Consider the following 27,350-nt stretch of genomic DNA (forward strand, 5'->3'; position numbering starts at 1 on the left):
CACAACTGTGACTCTGGCTCTGCCCAAGATCATATTTACAGACCACATTTGTCTACAGTATATGTTTTCTCAACAAGTCACATGTAACTGTGTGTATTACAAACATTCCATTCGAAGATGTACTTTCCTAAACAGAGTGGACCTTGTGGCCACCGGCGGGAACACAGAGTCATGTGTGAAGCTCTGCTGTGTCCACCAGCAGCTTTGTTGCAGTCAACATGTTAATGTTTTCAAAGGCTTAAGACGTCCACTTCAAGTATTATTTGCTTTTCAATAGTTTTCCTTTTGGCAGCCTCATTTATTAGACACTGTATAAACTGCCTCATCTATTAAGGACATTTTTACCAGTGCCTCCAATAAATATTAAATCAATGTAATAAACTGAAGATTCATGTTAATGCAGTTTCCTCCTTTTAGTAGAGGAAACAAATATCTAGATTAATTCTGTACTCTTACTTAACATAACTAGTTTTTTTTCTCTCACTTGTGATCAAATAAATTTTACCATGTTTGTATTGTTCAAAAGTTTTTTTTCCTTCGCAACTGAAAATTAACAAAATTTTATGTGCAAGTCACTTGTTAAATGTTTGGGTCAAAGGCCGTTTTCTCCATTTTTCTTTGCAGCAGTTATCATAAAAACTTTATCATATGTCTCCACTTCATAAAATTGCTGAGACAACTAAGTACTATCTGAGTATCTTACTTATGTATGAAAAGTACTCTACTTAGATCAGTTACCTGGAGTAAACCTATCCAATTATTTAGCAAAAACCAAAACTAATTAGGCAAGTATGTGCACAACCTTCAAGGTCAGTTCTGATAACTGTATTCCAGTTCTGACACAGTGACTAATAAACTTCTGAGCTGACATTTTAAAGGACTCACTGTCTACATGGATTCTATGCTCCAGACAGTTTATCACAGTTGGTCATGTGCTGTTCACTGATTGATCGTAGTGCACCCCCCCCCCCCCTCCCACAAACAAACAAACAAACAAACAAACACACACACACACACACACACACACACACACACACACACACACACAAAACTTTGAAAAACAAACGAGAATGTACTGACCCATCTTATTTAGTTTCTTCATTGCCACTGAACCAATCTAAACAATACTTTTACAGAAACAAATGGGTGAAGAAAAATAAGTTTAATGCCTAGTTAAGAGTTAAATAGTGTGTAGCATTTACTATGGAGGAAATCACTCCGTAACAGAGTTAAAACCTTAGCGAAAAATTCATCCTGTATTACGCAATAAATTTTCTTGTATTCCTGTTTCACATTACAATAATAATATTTATGAACATGACACTAACATAAAAAGCAATAAAACTTAAGATCTGATGACAACAGAAATAAGATTGTTTACATAAAGTAAGATAACCTTACAAATTTAGGCATTTTAGTGGAATAAATAAATATCTCTGGATGAATTATGTACAAAAAGAGCAAGTTAAATGTAAATATGGTGAGGTTCCATAACAGAATACGAAACTTAAATTTATTTACAAATTATTTAATACACAAAACTTTATTGTATGTACAAGCATTAGTGAAATAAAATTATGTATGAATGTGTTATTTCTACAAAATATTCTATAAGATGTTCTGCCAGGTTGTTTTTCTTTCTCTAGTTCCCGTAAGCTCAGCAGCACATCATTGTTACAAAATGCTGCAGTCATTAAAAGTGATGCAGCAACATACCTATATTAATGTCTATTATTTATTTAGTGTTAAATGTCAACTGCCTGACAGGCTGTCCAACTGTTTGCACACTTCTGATCAATGTACACTTCATAGATCAGCTAAGACAGCCAATAATAAAGTTTATGTTATAATTCCATGTCTTGAGCTTCATCTTCACTGAAGTCTGACATGGATGACTCACTGTCAGATGACACACCTTGATTTTCCTGCTCCCGGAGAGCTTCTTCTGTAGCATACTTACGCACATATTCTGCAAAGATAAAGTTACAAATTAATTATAGTTTCCTATAAAAGATTATATACATAAGAGAGAGAGAGAGAGAGAGAGAGAGAGAGAGAGAGAGAGAGAGAGAGAGAGAGGGAGGGGGGAGGGGGCAGGCATGAGGAAGGAACAAAGATAGAAGATGAGAGGAGTGGAGAGGTGGGGGAGGGGGGGTGAGGAAGCAACGAAGAGGAGAGGGCAGCTGGGGATGTGAGGAAGGAACAAAGAGAAGAGGACAGATGGAGATGTAAGGAAGGGAGAGGAAGGATGATGTAACAGGAAGACTACAGTTAAGGCAAAGATGTGGTTAGTTGTGGGCCTAATTTGAACACATATATGTGAATAGCAACTTCAAGAAATGTATTGTGGGCTTCTTTATACGGACATGAAAATTTCAGAGAGAGGAAACTGAGGTGCTACAGAAATATGATTATTTCGTGCTTACCATGAGGCTAGATACCAAAATATCAACTACCTTCATAAACCATATCAATGGTTGCTAGTACTAGAAATCCAAGAATGCCTTGCCAGATAAACAATGAAGAATTTTTTTTTAATTCTGCCTCAAACTCATGAATTTAGTCCTCATTTGAGCTGCAAATATTTCTCAATGGGGAAAAAAAAAAAAAAAAAAAAAAAAAAAAAAACATGGAATAGGCTAAAAGTAGACAACGAAAGACTGGCCAGAACGTTTATGTTTCTATATTCTGAAAAATAAGTAGAAGATCGTGGGAAGAGATTCAGTGGAAGTAAGGAATTGTGGGAATGTGTCAACTAGTATACAACTGATGTGGTAAATTGTAGTAGTTGTTGTCGTAGTAGTAGTAGTAGTAGTAGTAGTAGTTGTTGTTGTTGTTGTTGTTGTTGTTGTTGACATAGGCCCTTTTGTCACATACTCTTCAAAACCAAATGTGACTGTGGTGAAGCCATTTTTGGCTCAGAGGGCCACTTTTTTGCATGGCATGGCATCAGTTTAAACAGCACTTGATGGTTATGGCTTTCTTTTGTGGTAATGGTGACAAAGTTTACCAGATCAACAAGGTGAGACTTGCAATTAAGAAAATTCTAATGTTGCTCTCACTGGCTGTGAGAACTCTCATAGCCAGTGAGAGTGACACTGGTATAGTTACTTGGCCAGAGAGTGACTGTGGGAGCTTTAGGAGGGTGCATAGTAATAGTAATACTTATAACAGTAACAACAACAACAACAACAACAACAACAACAACAACAATAATAATAATAATAATAATAATATTAATAATAATAACAGAGGCTAAATCTGTTATTACTGGAAAGACCTTGACTTCCATATAAAGTTATAAAGGACACAGAAGATGTGATCACCATTTTTGGTGATGTGCTTTAGTTGATCTTATTGTATGTGATAATATGTTATCCCTTGCATACTATGATGAATTAGGCATAGTGGTGGTAAAATGTGAAAGATTACATCACTACGTGAGGTACTCCTCACAGGGTGCTCTGCATATGTTGATTTCTCTCACTTCTCCCTTGGTGGTGTTCTCAACAATACCACTAAGGTAAAGCTCGAGTGCAAGATCTGTCCTATACACGCATCAAACAAGTCCTATTCCAATTCTGTCACCCATCTTCTATCCATGATCCTACCACAGGCAGGGCCACCTGTAAAGCAGTCGTGACATTGCAAAGAGCTCTGGTGCATGTTGTGTCGCATATTGGCAGTGTCACTGGCTGGCACGCTGCGGTTTGCCAATTAAAAAACCAGCCACCAACAATTACTTGTTATTTAGTATTTATCATTTCTGGAAGGTTCTTGAAATATCTTATGTTTGTAATGTTTGTATAGTCTGGAATATTCAATGTTTATTTTATATTTGTATAAATATCTGGACATTCTGACCAGAGTTCACTTCTATTCTGGCTGTATGTTGGAGTCAGCAGTAAATGCGCCTACAGTACTATGTATTGAACATTATTGATGAGCCTGCCTTCGCACTTGGACTTGATTGTGGTTTAGACGTGATACTGTTTAATGCACACAGAGGTTCTTCAAAATAACTACATCACTGTGGCTCCAATTAGGCAACGTAAAAGCCATCATCTATATGGGCAGGAACTAGAATACTAACAGTACACTATTCCTAAGACCCGTATATTCCATACACAGATGGATACCAAAAGAGCAGAAAGTCATCTGCACATCAGGTACCCATAAGTGTTTTCTGTAGACACTGGCCAGGACCCAATGCTATGGTTGAAAGGATTTGATTGAGTAACCAAATGCAACAGGTGGGATGGTGTGTGTTTTGCAAACATGTACTTTTGTTTTGATGCACAGCCCAGCAGCGGTTCGAGAACAACAAAGAGGAGCTCAAAAGCTGGGACAAATTCCAGGCTGAACTGAAGAAAAAAATTTGATGGCAATCAGGATTTGGTGGAACAGGGCTCCAATGTCATGGAGAAATGACTCAGTCTTACTTACAGAATGTTTTGGCCCTATGACCCACTGTGAATCCTAACATGACATAAGCCATCTTGAGGGAAGGCGTCGCAGAAGACATGTACCAGGCTCTTCTGGTAGAAGATGTCACAATGACAGAGAAATTCATCAAACGATGTCAGAAAACCAAGGAAATGCAATGGACAAGGGCTAGACAAAAGAGGAATTACTGACTGCCACACACAGTCCCCATGTCAGTTGTGGAACAAAACCATGAGCTGACCTCTCTCATACGGCAGACAGTAAGGGAAGAGATGCTACAGTGTACGGCAGCCAGAAATGTTAGACCACGTACACAGAAGATAGCAGGCTTGAATGTCCACCTGATATATCAGGAGGTAATAGAGGATGTTGAAGAAGAGGTGTATCAGTCTTTAGCACCGGTGTTTGTCACCAGCCAAATACACCAGGAAGAATGGAATCTGGCACCTCTGACTTGAGATAAAGCTATCAAATTACAATGCAGCATCTGGCCACCTCAGGTAAAACACCTCCTACATCAAGTGTTACGCCCCATACAAGATAGGAACCTGGAGGACATAGAACAACATGACAATGTGTTCCTACTGCCAGCACCATGGATATGATGTACGTTACTGCAGAAAAAGAAGGCAAGGTTTCAACAACTATTACACTGCCACAAAACACATCACAACAATTCCATTCACACTAGTCCACTGCAGGTAATTGTAAAGTTGACTTGTGGGATCAAGTTTACCAGTGTACCCTGGATGAGGTTGCTCCCCAACAGTCCACTGCCATTCTCTATCGCCATACAGACATACCAGCCACTTGCATTGCCACCGACTTCAAGTGAACTAGTTGGGCAACTGTCTATGGAGGTGAGGCCACCACAGATTGTCCATGAATGACAGTCGCCAAGATGTCAGAAAAACTTGCTGATATCATTGATGACAAACTTTTCTGGGTGGTAGTCAACTCAGGGGTTTCCTTTTCAGAAATGTCGGATGCTTATCGTCATTGACAAAAGAAGACTATGTTGTGTGATATGAAAGGAATTGTACTGAATGTTATTCAAGATTGATGAAGCTACTCCAAGAAGCACACACGAAGATTTCTCTGAGTGGTGGCTTGTAGTTGAAGACACTGTTGTCCCATCATCAATAAGATGAGTTCCAGAACCAATGAAGATGGACAGTTAAAAGTGTGAAGCCTTTGTCGATGGCACAAAGCTACTCGGGCCGACAAAAGAAATCTACATGCCAATAACATTCGTTTCAAATAAATTGACTGCCTCAGCAGAAAAGATTAATGAAAGCCAAATTTCTTTAGCAAACCAGCAAAAATAACTTCATTGTTCTGCAAGGCGATTAAGCTTGACAGTCAGAAAGGGGAAATAATATCTTAAACTAATAACATATTTTGGCCCTCCGTAATTATGCGAACGTATTTTAATTCATTTGATAGCTCCTGGCCACAAAAATCCTTTTTGTTATCATTTAACGTGAGAGCAACAAATGAAGAGGAAACAACAAAATCACTGAATGTAAACACAGGTCTCATGGAGACGACCCACCTCCCCACAACAACTCAGGCTGCTCTGTGCATCAGCCCCAGATTTACTATTATTTCCCAACCGGGCTATATTAAGTAGTGGCTCCCAGCCATACTTCTGTAACTAGAAGCTGAAGGTACTACTCATACGCAACTCAACTGCGCATGCGCAAGAGCCCGCCCGCAACTGCTCAAACGAATCTAATTTAAACAGTTGTCACGCCACGCTCATCGGAGGCAATTTGTTGTTATAAAGCATTGCAGTCTTCCTAAAGCCTCTGACACACTTTGCTGTTGGCAGACGCTTGTATGAGCACTGTTTTGTTGTTGTATATGGCGCATTTCCTTTGCAACTTAAGTTTTATTTTTGTTGTTTTTTTTTTTTCTCTCGTTCATGTTTTGTTGCTGCATTATCATTCGGCACTAGCGGGATACAGTAATATCCATTGTTAGAGTATTGGTTCTTACCAGTCAAAATCACACAAATTTAACTGAAAACTAAAACAATGAAAAATCCCGGAATTCTAAAAAATTCCCGGGTTTTTCCCAGATGAAAAAATTCCCGGGTTTTTCCCAGATCTCCCGGTTGTCCCGGGTCGTATACACCCTGTTATGGAATATTTCTACCTTGTATTTCTTACTTTGTATAAGAAATTAATACATCATTTACCAGACTGACGCACAGGAACAAACATCAGTTCTATGTGAGAAACTGCTAATCACGAAGTAAATACTGTGAATGTAGCAGCTATTGTAAACTGCTGACACCAACCACAAGCTACTATGGTGGACAATGTACAGCATCTTCAGGTAGTTACAGGGTGACAATTATTTAACTATATGAAATAAAATTGTCATAATTTCTGAACGGTTTGCATTAGGATGTTCGAACTGCATGGTCGGCCGAAGGGCATGAAGGGAATTAGTATGCACATGCATATGCCCCTTGTTGCCGGCCATTTGCATGCGAAAATGATAACATACAGTGTGTAGAGCGCTTGTGAAGGCCTACGATTCGAGCAATAACAGCCCAACTGTGGCTCAAAGGAAGTTTGCTACTGAGCTCAAGCTGAAGATAACCGGTCCAAGTGTTCTAACAATCAAGAATTTGATTCGCAAGTTTGAGAGAACGGGTAGTGTTCATGACGACAGTGTTGCGAATGTTGGTCATCCACAAGGGTGAAAACGCCTAAAAACATCGTGAAGGAACATGCTGTGTTTCAAACCAGCCAGAAATCGATCAAATGAGCTGTGGAACAGGTGGGAATCAACCAGGAAACACGGCTACAAATTATTGTCGAAGACCAGCATCTGTTCCCATACAAAATTCAAACCCATCAGCTATTAGGCCCCAGGGCCATGGAACAGCAGTTTCACCAACGCTATTGTCCACAGAACTGACGAACAAGACTTCCCTGTGAATATGGTTTAGTTTACCAATGTGGCCCAGTTTCATTTGAATGGGTTTGTCAATAAGAAAATCTGGCATATTTGGGGGACTGAAAACCTGCATTTCGTGATCAAGAAGTCTCCTCACCCTCAATGGGCGACTGTGTGGTGTGCAATGTTCTGTCACAGAATAATCAGTGCGATATTCCTTGATGGCACGGTGACTACCGAACAGTATGTGAAGCTTTTGGCAGATAATTTCATCCCCATTATCCAAAGTGACACTGATTTCAGCAAGATGTGATTCATGCAAGACGGAGCTCAAACCCATCGAAGCAGGAGTGTGTGTAATGTCCCAGAGGAGCACTCTGGGGACCACATTCTGGCTCTGGGGGTACCCAAAGGCCACTGGCGCGAGTCTCAATTGACCACCATATTCTGAATACATGCGACTCCTTTTTGTGGGGCTATATTAAAGACAAGGTGTACAACAACAACCCCAAAACCATTGCCGAGATTAAAACAGCCATTCAAGAGGTTATCAACAGCATCGATGTTCAGACACTTCAGCGGGTCATGCAAAACTTCACTATTCATCTGCGCCACATCATCGCGAAAGATGGCCGGCATATCAAACATGTCATAACCTAAATCCGAATATCTGTAGTGACTTTTACATGTTGAATAAAATGTGTGCACACTGTAGTTTGTAACTAATTTATGTTTTTTTTCCCTCATGAAATTCAATAATTGTCACCCTGTATCTACACAACTGCAGCCTAGGTGGGATCAAAGGAATGTTTATACTAGTCCAACATATTGGACCTAAGGATACCCAGCACTTATTACCGAGGAATTTAAGAATATTTAAGGCGTTGGTGTGGGTGTCTATCTTCAGATCTCTGAAGTGTGGCAGACACACAAGTTTCTCATTAAAACTGAGATCCAGGAACCTCAAAGACATTTTGACACAAAAACTGAGACCCTGTGTGCAACTGTGGGAAATTCAAGTAGTGTTGAAAACCATTAAAACGTGTATACATGGACTTTTATTCTGAGAAGTTAAGATGTGTTTTAACCTACTCTTCTAGCCTTCTAATGGTCAACTGCAGCTGATGTTATGTACCGGGAGTGATCACAAAGTTTCCGTTTGAAGGCTATACAGTCCAGAATCCACATGTCAATCAGGCAAATTTGACACGAGCACTGAGGCAATCACCCCACCGACGCATAAGGCTGAAAAGACAAGACACTGTGCCTTGCTGCGTGAAGAAGTCCGTAACTGCCTGCTGCCCATCCTTGACTGACAGGAATAGTCGACCATTCAAGGCTTTTTTTAATGGACTGAAGGCTTGATAATCACATGAGGAGAGATCACAACGATAGGCAGATGCTCGAATGTCTCCCACTTGAGTTGGCATAACTTCTGCATTATGCCATTTGCAATACGGGGACATGCATAATCATGAAGCAGCAGCACTCCTTGACGTACCATTCCACAACAGAGGCTTTCAACAGACATGCTCCCCATATGCATTCTTTATTCTTTGATGGATGTCTACCGGTGTTTGTCCTTCAGCACCCACGAAAATACATGCTGGTCCTGTTTGGAGGCATATGGCTGTAATGTCATTGTAGTTCATGTTTTTGCATTTAACGCACACATGTCAGAAAGACATGGACATCAGAAAGACATGAATGCCACCCTCATCCCTTGCCTTCATGTCATTTCTTAAGTAGCCACATTGGGGTTGCACTGCGATGCATATATTCCTGCAGCAACACATTCAAATGGAAACTTTACAGTTACCAGGCTGGAGACTGTACCAAAGACAGAAAAGTCATCTAAAAGAAAGAGGAATGGATTGGGCTTTTTAAACACTTTATTCATTCACGTGCATACCTCTCTTGGACAAATGAGTTTGAAAGTGAAATCACATCTCTGTGGAGAGGGTGGAGTGTCAAAAACTTTTGAAAAAGGATGATGATTTTAAAAAGTACTACTCCTGACACCACTAGCAGACAATGGTTAAACCACCGTCACCCCAAGCACATTATCTGCATTGAAATAACTAGGAGGAATAGCTGGATGAGGTGCTGAAGAAAGTTTCTGTAAAATACTCTTTTTTACAGGGTTTTGTGGTTGCAAGTATTAAGAACACACTATTACCTTCAATGGCAGATACATTATGATGGATATATCATGTAGTTCAGGAGTAAGTGGGATTGGCAAAGAGCAATACTTATCATTAGCAGGCAGCAGGCATAGCCACCCCAACTTTAGATCTCTCACCACTGAGCTAATTATTTCTAAGTTGATTTTATCCATCTAGCATGATAATGTTGATGTCATTAAAATCTACTGCCTGTAGAGACAAATAGAATAATCTTCTCCATGCAATGAACTTTAATTCTTACTGTTCAAATGGTTCAAATGGCCCTGAGCACCATGGGACTTAACTTCTGAGGTCATCAGTCCCCTAATTCTTATTGTCAATTCCTCTATATACACATATTCAACTAAATTATGGAAGCCATTTTATCATTTAGCTTTATGTCTATGCTTCTGCCTTGGAGATGAGTTGACTACTGAAGAAAGGCGTCTTACAAAACGTTGATTAGCTTTTAATATTTCTTCCCATGGCTGATATTGATTGCCATTCACAGGTGCTACAGATTTCTGTGGACAACTGCCACCAGTGGCCTGCACAGCTTGCCACAAGGACCGAGTTGCTCACAGCAGTGGTGGCATGCAGACTTTCATAATTCAGTCAAGTACAGTCCACTGCATGAGTTACTATCAATCACACCATTCTGCTTTTTGGATTTCTAACCTGCATTGTACCTAGACTTCCTAGTTCCCATTATTGGCTTTCATCCAATGTTTTGCTCTCAATGAACTTGGCTTTTCTTTACAGATCATACACTTGTATTGGGAGCCGACAAAACAGTAGTGACGAGGTCATTCTTATCATACTTTCGGCAACGCATTCATGCCCAGTGCTAGTGTTATGGATCCCAAGTTTTTGGAACTTTAGCAGCAACATTTACAACAACAACAGCAATGCTTTGCAGCTCTAGAGGAATAGCAACAACTGCCACTGCAACAGCAACAGTACCAGGGCCTACATCAGCAGCAACGTCATTTGGGTGGCCACTGCTACGCCCCCTCTGCTGTTCACTTGCTTTGACAATGCCTCAGAGAGCTGGGAGGTATACCTCCTACATTCTGAATTACTTTGTCTTGCTTATAGCATTTCTGCTAAGCAACGAAGTGTGTCTTCTCACAGTCATTTATACAAAGTGGTTCAAAAGTTATGACCACTCTTGAATCCTAGTGATTTGTCTTTCAATGAACTACATGCTTTGTTAACTGAATATTACGATCATCAAAAATCTTTTTCCAGCTACACTCCAATTTAAGCTGTGTCATAAACAACATGGACAGTCTCGCGCAGCACGGGCCACCGACTCACAGGGTCTCTGACACCAGTACCATTTCGCTTGTCAGAACTGCAAAGTTTCCTATGCGGAACCACTGATTCACGATGTGACTGTGTGCCTAGCTCCATCGTGAAAGTCACAGCTGAGGAACTGGCCACATTCAATCCTAGTCTTTATGAAGTTCTTAAAACTGCTAAATTTTTTGAGGTTGCTTGTGATGCTCAGCATACATTCACTAATGAAATTCAAGTGTGAAAAGTAGTTAGTCATAGCAAGCAACAACCAGACAATGATTCTGATTCATCAACTTTTTTGATGCTCTTAAGCCCCAGCCGAGATCAAAGTCATCAGGATTGCCAGCATCCCATAACACATTTAAATACAATGTCAACAGCCAATATCGATTGCACGTCAGAAGCACTACAGATCATATCGGATGATTGCCACTAAGGGTATATGTGTGGCATGTCGTATAGGCCAACTGCTCGGAGCAACAGAACCAGGCATACAGCTGTGAGATTCAGCTTGGTATAGTTCTGTGCATCATTTACTATCAATCACAGCATCCGATTACTGGTATTTGACCTCTCACTGTACCCAGGTTTTCATTCAGTGTTACGCTTTGTTTACATATCGAGAGCTGACCCCTTGTGAAGTTGCTTGTCTCCCATCGGGTGCTTCCCCAGGTGGAACATAGGGAACAGTCACGAGATATAGTGGACACTGAGGAAATGAGGAAATAAAATACCCACGGCAGACCAAAACTAGCAAACTGCTCCATTGCAGCTGGGAGTTGGGTGTCCAAAGGCTAAGGGAAGAAAACCCTGCACAAAAACTATCCGTCCTCCGGTAAGAGGTTGGTTATGGAGGACAGGTAACCGAACGATAGAGACAAGAAAAGTAAGAAAAGAGAGGCAAACAATTTAAACTTTGGATTTATTCATCTGTACTTGAAATGTGAGGTCACTATACCGCCCAGGAGCCCTGAAAGTGTTACTAGACAAAATATTAACTTCAAACAGAGTATCATAGCATTACAAGAAGTAAGATGGACCAGGAGTGGAGTCTTAGAAAAGAAAAAAGGAAACATATTTTATAGCTGTAGTGAAAGCAACGATGAGTTTGGGACAGGATTTTTGCTGTATCACCAAGTACAGCAATTATTAATAGGATTCAACCCTGTAAATGCAAGACTATTGACACTTACAATAAAAGGGAAATTCTTCAATTACTCAATAATTAATGCCCACACATCAAAAGAAGAATCAGATGATGAGGAGAAAGAAGCTTTCTATGAATCTCTGGAGAGAGCATACAAAGAATGCCCAGGCCATGATATAAAAATGCTAGTCGGAGACCTAAAACAACATTGGTATCGTTCCATAAAAACACGGGAGAGCTACCGGATATCAGTAGCGTCCTGCCGCGATATTTCGGCGCAGAGTCTTCTGACCATCTTCGGGTGAGTGCCACTGTAGTAGTACTGGCGAGCACACGCTGAGCTCCTCTATTTAAAGCCATCCGAGGTGACATTGTGTATGCGCTGCTCAGCGTACGCATTCATAACAGCTCCGTGCGCTGCGCCTCACGCCCTCCACTGAGAAAGCTTGGCATATCGATATCAGGTCGATTTACATCTTTAGGCAGATAACTACGTCGACTACGAAGTTTCACTATAACAGGATTCCAAGCAGAGTTTAGCTGATAACCGCTATCTCGATTGATGAGAGTCTCGTAGTCAGACAGTCTTATTTCCACACATTCATCGATAATCGAGCTCCAAAAGTTTGATATATGGGCCAAAATTTTTGTGTCGTCGAAATTCATGGAATGGTCTGTGGAAATACAATGTTCGGCAATTGCGGACTTGGTGGGTTGGAGAAGGCGAGTATGCCGTTGGTGTTCCAGAATGCGTTCCTGCACAGTTCGTGTTGTTTGCCCTATATACGATTTGCCGCATTCACTCTTCTGTCGCACCAAGACGTCTAAAAATGGCAGACAACCATCTTTCTCTATCAACTTGGTGCAACGGTAGAGTGATGGCACACTTTGTCACTTGGTGTGCAGAAAGCCCACTCATACAGACCTGTATCTACAAGCTACTAGTTGCCACCTTCCAGCACAAACAATGGGCATTCTCAAAACCTTGATCCGCCGTGCCCATACCATCTCTGACGCCGACAGTCTTCAAGCGGAACTGTAACACCTGCAAAAAGTATTTCTGCAGAATGGCTTTTCACCTAGGCAAGTGAACAGATTGATGAAGACCTACAAACGACGGAACATGGAAGAGGCCTTCAGGTCGACTGCTTATCTACCATTTATTGGGAATTTTTCTTCACAGATAGGCAGAATATTGAGAAAGTATCAAGTGAGAGTCATCTTTCGCCCTCCTTCCAAAATTTCATCACTGGTGGGATCTGTAAAAGACGACCTGGGCCTGCGTAAATCAGGTCTTTACAAAATTGCGTGTGAATGCGGCAAATCATATATAGGGCCAACAATACGAACTGTGCAGGAACGCATTGTGGAACATCAACGGCATACTCGCCTTCTCCAGCCCACCAAGTCCGCAATCGCCAAACGTATTTCCACAGACCATTCCATGAATTACAATGACACAAAAATTTGGGCCCATACATCAAACTTTTGGAGCTTGATTATCAATGAATCTGTGAAAATAAGGACGAATCAGAGAAAAAGATTCATGTAGTCACAAATTTTTTTATGGTGCTAGGGGAGAGTGTCGTGTACAACATACTAAAAATCCCCACCCATGGGGTGTGAGTGTTAGGGCGGGGCGGGGATGGGGGAGCTGCTTAAAGGTAACGTTTTTATGTTTTTCTTGAATACCTCGAAAACTACGGCTTCTATTGAAAATGTTTTCCAGCACAAAATTAAACTACAATTAATTTACTACAAAAAAGGTCCTATTTATTTTTTCTCTAGAAGTAATAGCTTCTGCATTGCAGGGGATGGAAAAATTAAAAGTTACCGAAAATAGTGTTTTAATGGTATAAAATTAATGCTGATTGTTAAATGACATGGGTTATGGACAAATAGTAAATGACTGTACCATATCTAAGTACAGTAGAACCATGTGTTCTGGGGATGTGACTGGTGGCAGTGGGAGGAAGTGGGGGTGTCAAAGTGTGAGGGAAGGCAGGTCGCCAGAATAGGGTTGCTTACCTCCCTCACTTGTGCATCTGCAAAACAAAGAGCAAGTGAGTCCCCACTCACTCTACACCATTATGTTGCAGGAAACAACTACACACTGTTTAAAAATCATATCGAGCCTTCCACAGAATGTCCCATAAATCACTGGTGACTCAGTGTGCAGACACAACTGGAGTGTGTTTATTTTCCACAAAATGTGTTGTGCGCACATGCGTATGGGAAGTATTTATTTTCCACAAGATGCATTAACACTAAATGAAATTCAGATAATAGTTACTAAGAAAATCACAAAAATGGTTCAAATGGCTCTGAGCACTATGGGACTTAACATCTGAGGTCATCAGTCCCCTAGAACTTAGAACTACTTAAACCTAACTAACCTAAGGACATCACACACATCCATGCCCGAGGCAGGATTCGAACCTATGACCGTAGAGGTCGCACGGTTCCAGACTGAAGCACCTAGAACCGCTTGGCCACATCGGCCGGCCAAGAAAATCACACATATGAAGAGAATTTATGGAAATATCTGTACACTGCCTTGCACTGCTAGTACAAAAATTAATTGTTAGTCATGCTGTACAACTCTAATGCCCTGCATTAGAAGCTCGGGCAGGTCTGATGGGAGGATGGGGGTCTGATGTGAGGAAGAGGCATAACTGATTCCATTCTAGCAAAGAGGGTTGAAGGATCCCTTGGAGCAACTGTCATCTGCTCATCATTAGAGGAGTTTACTGGAATGACTTTTTTAAGTAGGGAGCAGCCAGTTGATCTACAAGTACCACAGTAAAATAGGAATGGACAAGGCCCTGCAAAGATTTATGAGTGGATCACTGATCATCCTCTCTCTCTCTCTCTCTCTCTCTCTCTCTCTCTCCCCCCCCCCCCTTTTTTTTCCAAAATATTGGCTGTAATTCTGGCGCCATGAAACAGTCTAAGAATAATGTGGAGTTGTCTCTGGCTGGTATGAACAATGCTGTAAAAGTGCGTGGTGAAACAGTAACTGTAGGCCCTCTGACAATTTTCCAAAGATCAGCCACTGCAAAAAAGGGTGATGATGTTGCAAAGCTTATGGAATAAAAATTATCTTCATTCCCACCGGCTCTTTTTCATGAATGGGGAATGAGGAAAAGAAAGAAATCTTCTCTATGTTGCTTTTCCAGAGGACAATTATGCAACTTATGACCGAAGAATGATGACCAATATAGTAGGTGGAAGCTTTCCACTTCACCGTGTGAAATTTAATGTGGGCTGCAAGTTTTCTGTACTTTGCAATCAATAGGCTATGTACTCAAACATTATGGTCAGAACTGAACTATGGTTTTTGACGGTTATGGTGACATCAACAGTACAAAATGGGCAGAGCAGAAGAGAAGGGTCTCACAAAAACTTTAATTGTCAATTTTAGTGAAAGCATGACTGATTGTCACTTTTCAACAGGAGAATTTTCTCCCAAACAAAAAGAACAAAACGAGGTTTATAGAATGCTTCAGTGACAAAATGACAGCAAGGGCTATTCAAAACAGTAGTTACTACAGGAGATGCTGATGATACTATAGCGAAATGTACATTAGAGAAAGCTGCCCTGCACCCCATTGTCATGAAAATGGGGGAGGATGTCAACTTGATGGTTTTATTCTTTGCTTTTTCATGACCAGGCACTATACTTCATGTAGCCTGGTAAGGGCAAGGTTGAATCCAAATTGTTTTCAACAACTTCCTTTTGCTGAAATCATCACATCACATCACATCCTCCTCATCCTCATCCTCCGTGAGCTTAGCAGGTACAATACAACCTCCGCCATTTACAGCAAAAGCGAAGTATAGTACCATCAGAATCTCCTGTAGTAACAACTGTTTTGAATAGCCCTTGCTGTCATTTTGTCACCAAGGCATACTATAAGCCTTGTTTTGTTTTTTCTGTTTGCGAGAAAATCTCCTGTTGAAGAGTGAGTCAGTCATGCTTTCACTAAAACTGACAAAGTTTTTGTGAGGACCCTTCTCTTCTGCTCTGCCCATTTTGTACTGTTGATGTCACCATAACAATCAAAAATCATTGTACAATTCTGACCATAATGTTTGAGTATGTAGGCTACGTACTGCTGGTTAAGCTGTTCAGTAAAAGTCCCAAGCAAATGAAGACAATATCCAATGTCATTGCACAGGCTGGTGAGAAAAGGTTTCTGGAAATTTATCACGTGCCTGAATATCAGGAAGATCTGAAAACTCCAGTATGCTGCATTCTTCAAAGCATCAACAAAGCCAAATTCAGATCTCTTCTCACTGCTACCACCTACAGGAGCTGCACAGCACCTGGGTTTATTTACTGGTGTATTGATTTTCTGTTTTTATATAAATGCTTTCTTACAGCACAGTTTCTTGTTACTTACAGATGTTTGGTAACAACAATGGCTTAACAGGCCCCTACTGCAGACTGAGTGGGGATGGAACTGACAGGAGAATGGATTACTCTAGCCAAAGACAAACAAAGACCCAGTAGCACCTGAAGCTCTACCGAACATCTTTTGCCAACATTCTGCTGGGTGTGGAATAATGATGTGGATGCTGAAAAGCTGGCATTACATGTTCTTTAGTACGTGTGCAAATGGTGCACTGTTGCCCAATCTGCAACATGATGATGAAGAAGATACACTACTGGCTATTAACATTGCTACACCAAGAAGAAGTGCAGATGATAAACGAGTATTCATTGGACAAAAATATTATACGAGAACTGACATGTGATTACATTTTCAGCAATTTTGGTGCATAGATCCTGAGAAATCAGTACCCAGAACAACCATCTCTGGCCGTAATAACGGCCTTGAAACGCCTGGGCATTGAGTCAAACAGAGCTTGGATGGCGTGTACAGGTACAGCTGCCCATGCAGCTTTAACATGATACCACAGTTCATCAAGAGTAGTGACTGGCATATTGTGATGAGCCAGTTGCTGGGCCACCATTGACCAGACGTTTTCAATTGGTGAGAGATCTGGAGAATGTGCTGGCCAGGGCAGCAGTCGAATATTTTCTGTATCCAGAAAGGCTCGTACAGGACCTGCAACATGCGGTCGTGCATTATCCTGCTGAAATGTAGGGTTTCGCAGGGACCGATTGAAGGGTAGAGCCACGGGTCGTAACACATCTGAAATGTAACGTCCACTGCCGTCAATGCGAACAAGAGGTGACAGAGACGTGTAACCAATGGCACTCCATACCATCACGCCGGGTGATACGCCAGTATGGCGATGACGAATACACGCTTCCAATGTGCGTTCATCGTGATGTCGCCGAACACGGATGCGACCATCATGATGCTGTAAACAGAACCTGGATTCATCCAAAAAAAATGACGTTTTACCATTCGTGCACCCAGGTTCGTCATCGAGTACACCATCACAGGCGCTCCTATCTGTGATGCAGCGTCAAGGGTAAGTGCAGCCATGGTCTCCGAGCTGATAGTCCATGCTGCTGCAAACGTCGTCAAACAGTTCGTGCATATGGTTGTTGTCTTGCAAATGTGCCAATCTGTTGACTCAGGGATCGACACGTGGCTGCACAATCTGTTACAGCCATGCGGATAAGATGCCCGTCATCTCGACTGCTAGTGATACGAGGCCATTGGGATCCAGCATGGCATTCCGTATTACCCTCCTGAACACACCGATTCCATATTCTGCTAACAGTCATTGGATCTCGACCAACGCGAGCAACAATGTTGCGATACGATAAACCGCAATCGCGATAGGCTACAATCCGACCTTTATCAAATTCGGAAACGTGATGGTACGCATTTTTCCTCCTTACATGAGGCATCACAACAACGTTTCACCAAGCAACGCCGGTTAACTGCTGTTTGTGTATGAGAAATTGACTTTGAAACTATCCTCATGTGAACACGTTGTAGGTGTCGCCAGTGGTGCCAACCTTGTGTGAATGCTATGAAAAGCTAATCGTTCGCATATCACAGCATCTTCTTCCTGTTGGTTAAATTTCACGCCTGCAGCACGTTATCTTCATGGTGCAGTAATTTTAATGGCCAGTAGTGTAAAATTGTTGATTTTTGAAATGTACCCATTCAAGATAAGATGATGTTATGAAGTAACTAATGTAGATTTTCTTATTATTTATAAATTCAATGGGCATTGAACATTGATTTTATACCATTAAAATTCTATTTTTTAATAATTTGCAATTTTTCCATTGCCTGCAATGTAGAATCTATTAAGTCTAGAGCAAAAACAGATAGGAACTCTTCTCTAGGAAATTTGATGTAGTTTAATTTTGCACTGGGAAACATTTTCAACAGAAGCCGCAGTTTTCGCATTATTCAAGAAAAACGTGAAAGTGACATTTAATGTTCACAAGATGAGGATTTTCAGTATGTTGTTCACGAGACACTCCTCTATCACTGTATAAAAAAATTGTGACTGCAGGAATTTTTTCTGCTAATTTTCCTTTGTTGCTTGCTCTATATCTGTACAGTATGAAAACTGGCAACTGATATTACATAATGGAAAGTGTGAGGTCATCCACATGAGTGCTAAAAGGAATCTGTTAAACTTCGGTTACATGATAAATCTATCAAATCTGAAGGCCGCCAATTCAACTAAATACCAAGGAATTACAATTACAAACAACTTTAATTGGAAAGAACACCTAGAAAATGTTGTGGGGCAGGTGATCCAAAGACTGTGTCTTATTGGCAGAATGTATAGAAGGTGCAACACATCGACTAAAGAGATTGCCTACACTATGCTTGTCCATCCTCTTTTGGAGTACTGCAGTATGCAATCCTTACCAGATAGGATTAATGGAGTACATCGAGAAAGATCAAATAGGGAATTAGTGTGAAGGTGATTTGATCAATTCTCTGCCAGGCATTAACTGTGATTCGCAGAGTAGCCATGTGGATGTAGACTAATGATCCATGTCAGTGTACTTCAAAACTGGCAAATGTGATTAACACTATGCCGTCCGGTGACACTACAGTGGTGTCGTGCATGAAATAGCGGTCAACAGCCTGTGACACGACAGTGGTGTAGTCTGCATAGTATTGCTCAGTGGCCGGCGACACTAGAGTGGTGTTGTGAGCATACTATCGTGCAGTAGATGGCGACAGCTCGTTAGTATCTTTTGCATTCTGTTGGTGTTTTGTTTAGGTAACAATAAGTTACACACCTCAACAAGTGTTTTGTTTTTGTAAGTACTTGTGCCCTTTCATCATGGAAGATGAAAGAGACAATGAGACTATTTACGATGAATGTGCGGACATCTTGTCAAATGACGTTCCGGACAACTTGGCCGATTGGATATCAAAAAAATGGAAGTGAAGCAAAATTGTAGGAAGATAGTTAAATATGTGCAAGAAGAATTCGGCGAACGCTACGATTACCAACTGATTCGGCTAAATCAGACAGTGCACAGTGGTCAGAGAGTGATTTACCGAGGACCAATAATAAATTTGAAGGATCCCCGGGTCCTAATATATTTCCCAAAGATACACAAGAGCGTCGAGGGTATCATACAATTATATATTGGGAACGATCTAGCTGAATACATTAACAACGAAACCCAAAAGTACTACAGTCAAAATTGCAATAAAAGAAACTGGATTTTAAAAAATGCCAAATTTGTCGACATTATGGGACCCACTCTTAGAAAATGGTTTGGGCTTGATATCCTTAAGTGAATTGTAAGAATCCGTTGATAGACACACTGATATTTCGCAAAACAATGTCCCGCAACCGATTCAGACAAATATTATCATTTTTACATTTTTCTGACAGAAACAATAAACTGGATAGTGCTGACCGGCTTGTCAAAGTGCAATTTCTAATTGATTATTTTTACAAAAAGTTTAAAGAAATGTTTAATCTAAGTCAAAACATCTCAACTGCTGAAGGAATCATACTGTGGCGTGGATGGTTAAATTTTAAAGTTCACAATACATCAAAAATTGTGAAATACAGCATCCTCATTCGGATGCTGTGCAATTCAAATACGGGATACATTTCCTCATTCAAGATATATTTCGGCACTGGACAGCCTTTAGCAAAAACAGTGATGGAACTACTGACACCTTCTGATGGAAAGTGGCATCACCTCTGCATGGATAATTATTATAAGAGTGTAGAACTTGCAGAGGGGGGTTGGGTTGTTTGAGGAAGGAGACCAGACAGCTTGGTCATCAGTCTCACCGGAATAGGGAAGGAAGTCGGCCGTGCCCTTTCAGAGGAACCATCCCGGCATTTGCCTGGAGTGATTTAGTGAAATCACGGAAAACCTAAATCAGGATGGCCGGACGCGGGATTGAACCGCCGTCCTCCCAAATGGAACTTGCAGAGAAGTTACTTGAAATGAAAATTCGAGTTAGTGGAACAGTATGGCAAAATAGAGGATTTCTGGAAAATTAAAGCGCGCAAAAGTCAATGTAACTTCCTGGCAGATTAAAACTGTGTGGCGGACCAAGACTTGAACTCGGGACCTATGCCTTTCGCAGCCAAGTGCTCTTTCTTTCTTTCTTTATTTATTTATTTGAGATACATATTCCATAGATCCAGTGTGGCGTGATTATGCTTGGATGTGTAACGAGTCAAAGCAGATACAATATAGATATCATACAATACAAAACATACTGATATATTACACATGGTAGATGAATGATTCAGAATTGGTACAATACAATAATATAATCAAGATAATAAACAATACAATACAAAAATACAATAGTGATAAAAAAACAATACAGATAACAATGACAAAGGAAATAATCTGAATTACTACTCAAATTACTGATCTCTGTTGAAGAATTCATCTGAAGAGTAGAAACATTTTTCCCATAGAAATTCCTTTAGCTTTTTTTTGAATAGCATTTTATTTTCTTTAAGACACTTTATATTACTCGGGAGTGCGTTAAAGATTTTAGTACTTGTGTACTTTACCCCTTTTTGCACCAGAGAGAGATTTTTCCATTCACAGTGCATATCACCTTTCCGCCTTGTGTTATAATGATGGTATGCCTCATTTGTTTCATATTCAGAGAAATTGAGAAGAGTGAAAGCCATGAGTGAGAGGAGATATTGTGAGGTAGTAGTTAATATACCTAACTGTTTAAAGAGATTTCGACATGAGGTTCTTGGAGGGACACTACAAATAATTCGGACTACTTTTTTCTGGCTTACAAAAATTTTTTTTGAAAGTGGTGAGTTGCCCCAAAAGATTATTCCATAGCACATCACTGAATAAAGTAGCCAAAATACGCAGACTTTGATACGTTGATGTCTCCAATTTTGGAGATTATTCGGATGGCAAATGTTGCTGAGCTAAGCTTTTTTAGTGTTTGCTGTATGTGGAATTCCCAGTTGAGCCGGTTATCTATGTGAACTCCTAGGAACTTTGTGGACTGAACGCTCTGCAACTGTTGGCTCTCGTGTGCAATGTTAAACTCTTCTGGGCTTATGTAACTGGATTGGAACTGCATGTAATTTGTTTTACTGAGGTTTATTGCTAGAGAATTTGCTGTGAACCAGTTCAGAGCATTTGCAAGTGCTTGGTTGGCATTTAACTCTACGTCAGTGGAGGTTTTGCTGGCCGTCACTATACTTGTGTCATCGGCAAACATTGTGATGTTGCTAGCACTATTTGAGGACAGGGGTAGGTCATTAATATATATAATAAATAGGAGGGGACCAAGGACTGACCCTTGTGGAACTCCATGATGTACTGTTCCCCAGTCAGACTACCTCTCCTACTTGTACATTGTTAACACCTAATACTATTTTTTGTTGTCTGTCTTCTAGATATGATCTGAGCCAGTTACCCATTTGTCCATGGATTCCATATTGTGCTGCTTTTCCTAAAAGTATTGTGTGATCAATGCAGTCGAAAGCCTTAGTCATGTCACAGAATATGCCAACGGGTAATTTTTTCTTGTCAAGGCATTCTAAAACATTATTTGTAAGTGCATAGATTGCTTCAGTTGTAGATATGCCCGATCTGAAACCAAATTATTGTTTACTAATTAGTGCAAATTTTTCAAGGTGACTGAATCCTGACGTATATTAATTTTTCAAAGACTTTAGAAAATGCTGTTACAGGAGAGATAGGACGATAGTTGGAAACATCTGTGGGATCACCTTTTTTGTAGAGGGGCCTCACAGTAACATACTTAATTCTGTCAGGGAAGATACCTTGATTTAGAGAGGAATTGAATATATGAGCTAGAACTTTAGAGTGTTGATTACAGCTGGCTTTTAGCAGTTTGCTAGAAATGTCTACACCCGACGAATTTTTACTTTTTAGAGACATTATGGGTTTTTTTTTTACTTCTTGCACGGTTATGGGGGCCCATACCTATCATGCCTATAGAGTTAGGGAAAAGTTCTTTCAGAGTTTTTATTGCCTTTTCTGAAGAGCCTTTGCATGCTGTTTTCTTAGCAACAGTTAAAAAGTGCTCATTAAAGATTTTAGCTACATTATCTTGATTTTGAACTAGCTTACCTTCATTGTTAAGAGCAATATTTTGGGTCTTGTTGGGGTAATTTGCACCAGTCTCATTTTGTATCACTTCCCATATAGTTTTGGTTTTATTAGTGGAGTTTTTGAGCACAGATACATACTTTTTAATTTCAGAATGACTGTTCAATATTTTACAGTATTTTTTATAGTTATTTAAAAGGTTAGGGTCATCTGATTTTTTTGAGGCAATGTACAACTCTTTCTTTTGCAAGAAATCCTAATTCCAGTGGTAATCCAAGGCTTGTTGGTGGATTTTTTAGTATGGGTTATATATATTCTTTTTGGGAAGGTACTTTCAAATATTAGAGCCACTTCATTACTGAGAAGGTTGTATTTGGAATTGGCATTTTCTACATTATATACTGGACTCCAGTCTACGTTTTGGAGACATGATTTAAAGATCTCAATAGTTTCATCAGTAGATTTCCTAGTAATTTTCCAGTTGGGGCCACTATTAATCTCACAAATACTTGAATTGTTAATGGTGAGTCTACGTCCATCATGGTCAGAGAGACCATTCAGAACTTGCCTGACAGCTATATCATCAATCTCGGTTATGTCAATAAATACATTATCAATTAATGATTTCGTTCGTGAAGTTATTCTGGTGGGAAAATTTGCAACAGAAGCAAGATTATATGAGGACATCAAGTTCTCAAGATCTACTCTGTCTCCGGAGTTTGTTGGGAAATTTGCATTGAAGTCTCCAACAACTATGACATCTCTACTGAGTTTAAATATTGTGTATTAAGAGTGCATCTAACTGTTTCAAAAAAATGCTAAAGTTACCTGAAGGTGCCCTGTATAAAGCTACTACTGCTATATAAGAGTTATTTAAAGCCAGCTCTATGGCACACGCTTCAAACTGTTGACCTGTACAAAAATTCAGCACATTAATTACACTACATGTGATTCTGTTTCTGACCTAGATCGCTACTCCAGCTTCTTCTATAAATTTCCTACAGTAAGATGTTGCTAAGCAGTAATTATCTATAGCAAGTTTTTCAATATCTGACATAACATGGTGCTCACCAAAGCACAGAACATGGGCACAATCTATACCTTGTGGCTCCTGGATATTAATTAAGAGTTCATTAATCTTGTTGCTCAGGCTACATATGTTTTTATGGTCTGTTTCCATATACTGGGAGCCTGGGAAGAATCAGCTTTACCTGGTGTTTTCAGCAGCCATTTGTCCAATGTCGTCTGTCTATACCCATTCCTGCAGTCTTCTTGTGATGTGGAGCACTCATTCTTCGAATGTGTGTGTTTTGAGTATACGTTGTTCCTGGCATTTACAACGATTTCACAAATAATGGAGGATAAGTGACTTTTTCCGCGCCGATTGAGGTGAAGGCCGTGGGTGGTGTAAAGATCTCTACTAAAATTTTGCACGTTAACCATTTGTACATTTGCGTAACGGTTGCAAATTTCTGCATATTGACTGTTTGTATATGCTACTGCCCTGTTTACACACGAGAATTGAGGCAAGTCATACCTGTGTGGAATATCGAGAACAATGACGTTTGAGTCATTTAGATGGTTTAGAGCAGATTTTAGGGCATTAACAGGATGCAAACCATCGTTGTGTGCGACGTCATTTGCACCATCACAGATTACAATGAAGTCTTCCTTCACTGTCTTTCGAGAGATATTGTTTACAGTTGAAAGCGCTTGGTCAAGACGAGCGCCAGGTTTAATAAAACCTGAAGCATTTACTTCACTGTTTACGCTTTTTAATTCGTGTGCAAAGCCTCTAAGGTGACTATCACCCATTAAACATACATTTATTCTTCTTGCTGCATTTGTGGTGTTAGTTAAATTAACTGTCGTCTTGAATGTTGAATTTACCTTGCTTCTGTTTATAAGTGACGGTTTTGGCTGGCGAGGTTCCACATTTTGCTTAATAACAGGCTTTTCTTTCAGATGGTGCACAATTTGTTCTTTTGTAGATAGGCCTGCCGTTTTTTTGGAGCACGGGAGGAGAATTTATTACTAAAGACGACGAAATGATTGCGCTATGGTTAGCGTCACCGGTACACCCAGAATGTGTTGGGAAACTTGAAATGGCGACTGAATCTTCGGTCACTGTGTACACTTTATTTCTGTCGAATTCACTTACGCCCTGCTCGGCGATTTTTAGTTTTCTATGATCATTTTCAAGACATTTGAGTCTATCAGCTAACACTTTGTTTTCTGCCAAGGATCTGCGCACAATTTCTTGCAACGAATTAATAGTTTCAACTAGTTTTGCTTTGTCAGGATGGACTTCACATGTTACACACTTACATTTTGATCTGGATGGTTTTTCGCTGTGGGTTTTTTGCGTGGCACTAGACTTGAAACTTTGCAAAGCACTTTCGTTGATCATCATCTTGCTATTGATGCGGGATAACATTTGAAAATTCGAAGTAACTGGAGGCACAAATTCACTAAACTTCACAATCGCCGCCATCTTAAATTGCAAGGTGTAGCATCTACCAACGGAGCTACCCAAGCACGACTCACGCCCCGTCCTCACAGCTTTACTTCTGCCAGTACCTCGTCTCCTACCTTCCAAACTTTACAGAAGCTCTCCTGCGAACCTTGCAGAACTAGCACTCCTGAAAGAAAGAATACTGCAGAGAAATGGCTTAGCCACAGCCTGGGGGATGTTTTCAGAATGAGATTTTCACTCTGCAGTGGAGTGTATGCTGATATGCAACTTCCTGGCAGATTAAAACTGTGTGCCAGACAGAGACTCGAACTCGGGACCTTTGCCTTTTGCGGGCAAGTCTCCGCGATATCCTTTCTTTCAGGAGAGCTAGTTCTGCAAGGTTCGCAGGAGAGCTTCTGTAAAGTTTGGAAGGTAGGAGACGAGGTACTGGCAGAAGTAAAGCTGTGAGGACGGGGTGTGAGTCATGCTTGGGTAGCTCAGTTGGTAGAGCACTTGCCCGTGAAAGGCAAAGGTCCTGAGTTCGAGCCTCAGTCCAGCACACAGTTTTAATCTGCCAGGAAGTTTCAGCATTTTTAATGCTATATATTTAAAGATTATCTCACAACAAACATTTTTATTAATATAATATGGAGTCCGCAATTAATAATGTTCAAGTAGTTATTGTTTTTATGTTTTTTCCTCCCTTGTTTGATATTTTTTAAATCTATTTTATAATATTTTAATAATTGGAATATTTTTCTTTGCCTTTTTCTTTGAAGTAAAATATTGAGAGTTGTGATTAATAAGCTCTATGTATATATAAAAGGCAATATCCTAACTGAGTGACTGCCTGTGACTGACTGACCGAACATTGCCTAGTCCAAACTGCTAAGGATAGAAACTTGGAGTGAGTTGGAGTGAGGGCGTGGACCTTCTACTGTAGGCATCGTTTAAGAATGAACTGTCTGAAATTCCATTCCTAAGGGAGTGAAATAAGGGGAAGGCTTTATGAAGATATGTTGCAATTGAGGAATTTTTTAAGTTAGAACTACAAAAACTGGCATTTGGTTTCTCGATTAGAAAATAACAAACATGGTTTCAGCCTTTTTGGAAATTAAACCACTAAGGGGGTAAAATAGTGAGTGAAAGTTTTCTTGAAAATAAACAATTACTAAAGAACAGCTAAGGAATTTACAAGGCTACATCTATGACAATTGGTATTTTACTTCTCAGGTAGAAATAAAAAAATAAATGTTTCAGCATTTCTGGAAATTCAATCCCTAATGTAGTGCACTGTTTTTTTTTTTTTTTTTAATTTTTCATTATATTAAAAATATTTTAGAAGCTAAATTTATGAAAATTGATATTTCACTTCTCAGATATAAAGTGATATTTGTTAGGGGATGAAAGCTGCTATGGAAACATCTACAAAAGAACGCAAAATGGCATGATTAACAAAAACTTTGGACTCCAGCTACCAGAATCGCTTTGTAGTCAGAAATACAGTTGGAAAGTACCACACTTATATCGCCTTAATTAGCATGAAAAGCTCACAAGATGTTGCAATTTGTTAACAACATAAAAATTCGACTAAATAGAAACAAAACAAACCAGTCTATGCGAGTGAAGCAGCAGGCGCTAAGCTAGTCAAATAAATGCACACAGATAATGTATTTACAGTTTTTCTTCATGCTCCACAGCACAAAAATTCACCTAAGTATATTATTGTGTAAGCCTAACTGATTATCTATTTATCAGTGTTCTTGCAATCAGTGTTGTGAAACTTATCTTAGAAACAGGCAAAACATCAATATTTCTCGCACCATGCACAACACACGAACAAAACCTTGCTGCACTGACATTTTTTCCAGTACAATGTTCATGGAAAACATATTGGATTCACATTGCTAAACACAGATTTATCAGATATCAATTTAGATGTGTACCAAGCATATAATGGTGTATCTTGAAAGACAAGTACTGACAACTGGTTATGTATATATGCATGAATTTTGATATCATCCATTCTACCTTTTGATTATCTGCTCTGCTGTGAAGTCACATCATTCTGAAGTCACACAATGAAGTTCTTTATCTTCAAAAAGTTAGTTAGGACCGATTGTACAAACTCTGGTTAGCAGCTGGCTGAACTCCATTCTCCAAATAGCGGCGGAGATGTGTTGTACTAACCAGGAATAATGGAAAACCAGAGTATAAACTCGGCATAACGGGTTAGTGAGTTTAACTGGGGAATAAGTTTTGACTATGACAGGGATAGTGATAGAATCAGATAGTGATTATGAGATTTTGGCAGAATTATTTGCTGGAGTGAGAAGAAAGTGAGACGTCGCCCCAATTACTTTGAAGAATATGATGACTTCAAACGTCTATCTAGATTTCATCTATTGAAAGAACACAAAATTC

The 27,350-nt window shown here is 40.0% G+C and overlaps 1 protein-coding gene across 3 annotated transcripts in view; it reads right to left on the reverse strand.

Moving 5' to 3' along the window:
- LOC126469778 (ubiquitin-conjugating enzyme E2 H) overlaps nucleotides 1–27,350 on the reverse strand; it is a 145,378-nt gene that overhangs the window by 37,556 nt on the left and 80,472 nt on the right. Inside the window, exon 5 of one of the 3 annotated variants that reach the window (XM_050097015.1) lies at nucleotides 983–1,969. The exons of the other annotated variants lie outside the window; for them this stretch is intronic. Within the exon in view, the coding sequence (XP_049952972.1) occupies nucleotides 1,845–1,969 (125 nt within the window). The 3' untranslated portion in view covers nucleotides 983–1,844. Of the gene's footprint in view, nucleotides 1–982; nucleotides 1,970–27,350 lie in introns of those variants that run through there. 3 annotated transcript variants of the gene reach the window in all.

The sequence above is a fragment of the Schistocerca serialis genome, chromosome 3, assembly GCF_023864345.2.
Source record: "Schistocerca serialis cubense isolate TAMUIC-IGC-003099 chromosome 3, iqSchSeri2.2, whole genome shotgun sequence".
Taxonomy (NCBI): domain Eukaryota; kingdom Metazoa; phylum Arthropoda; class Insecta; order Orthoptera; family Acrididae; genus Schistocerca; species Schistocerca serialis.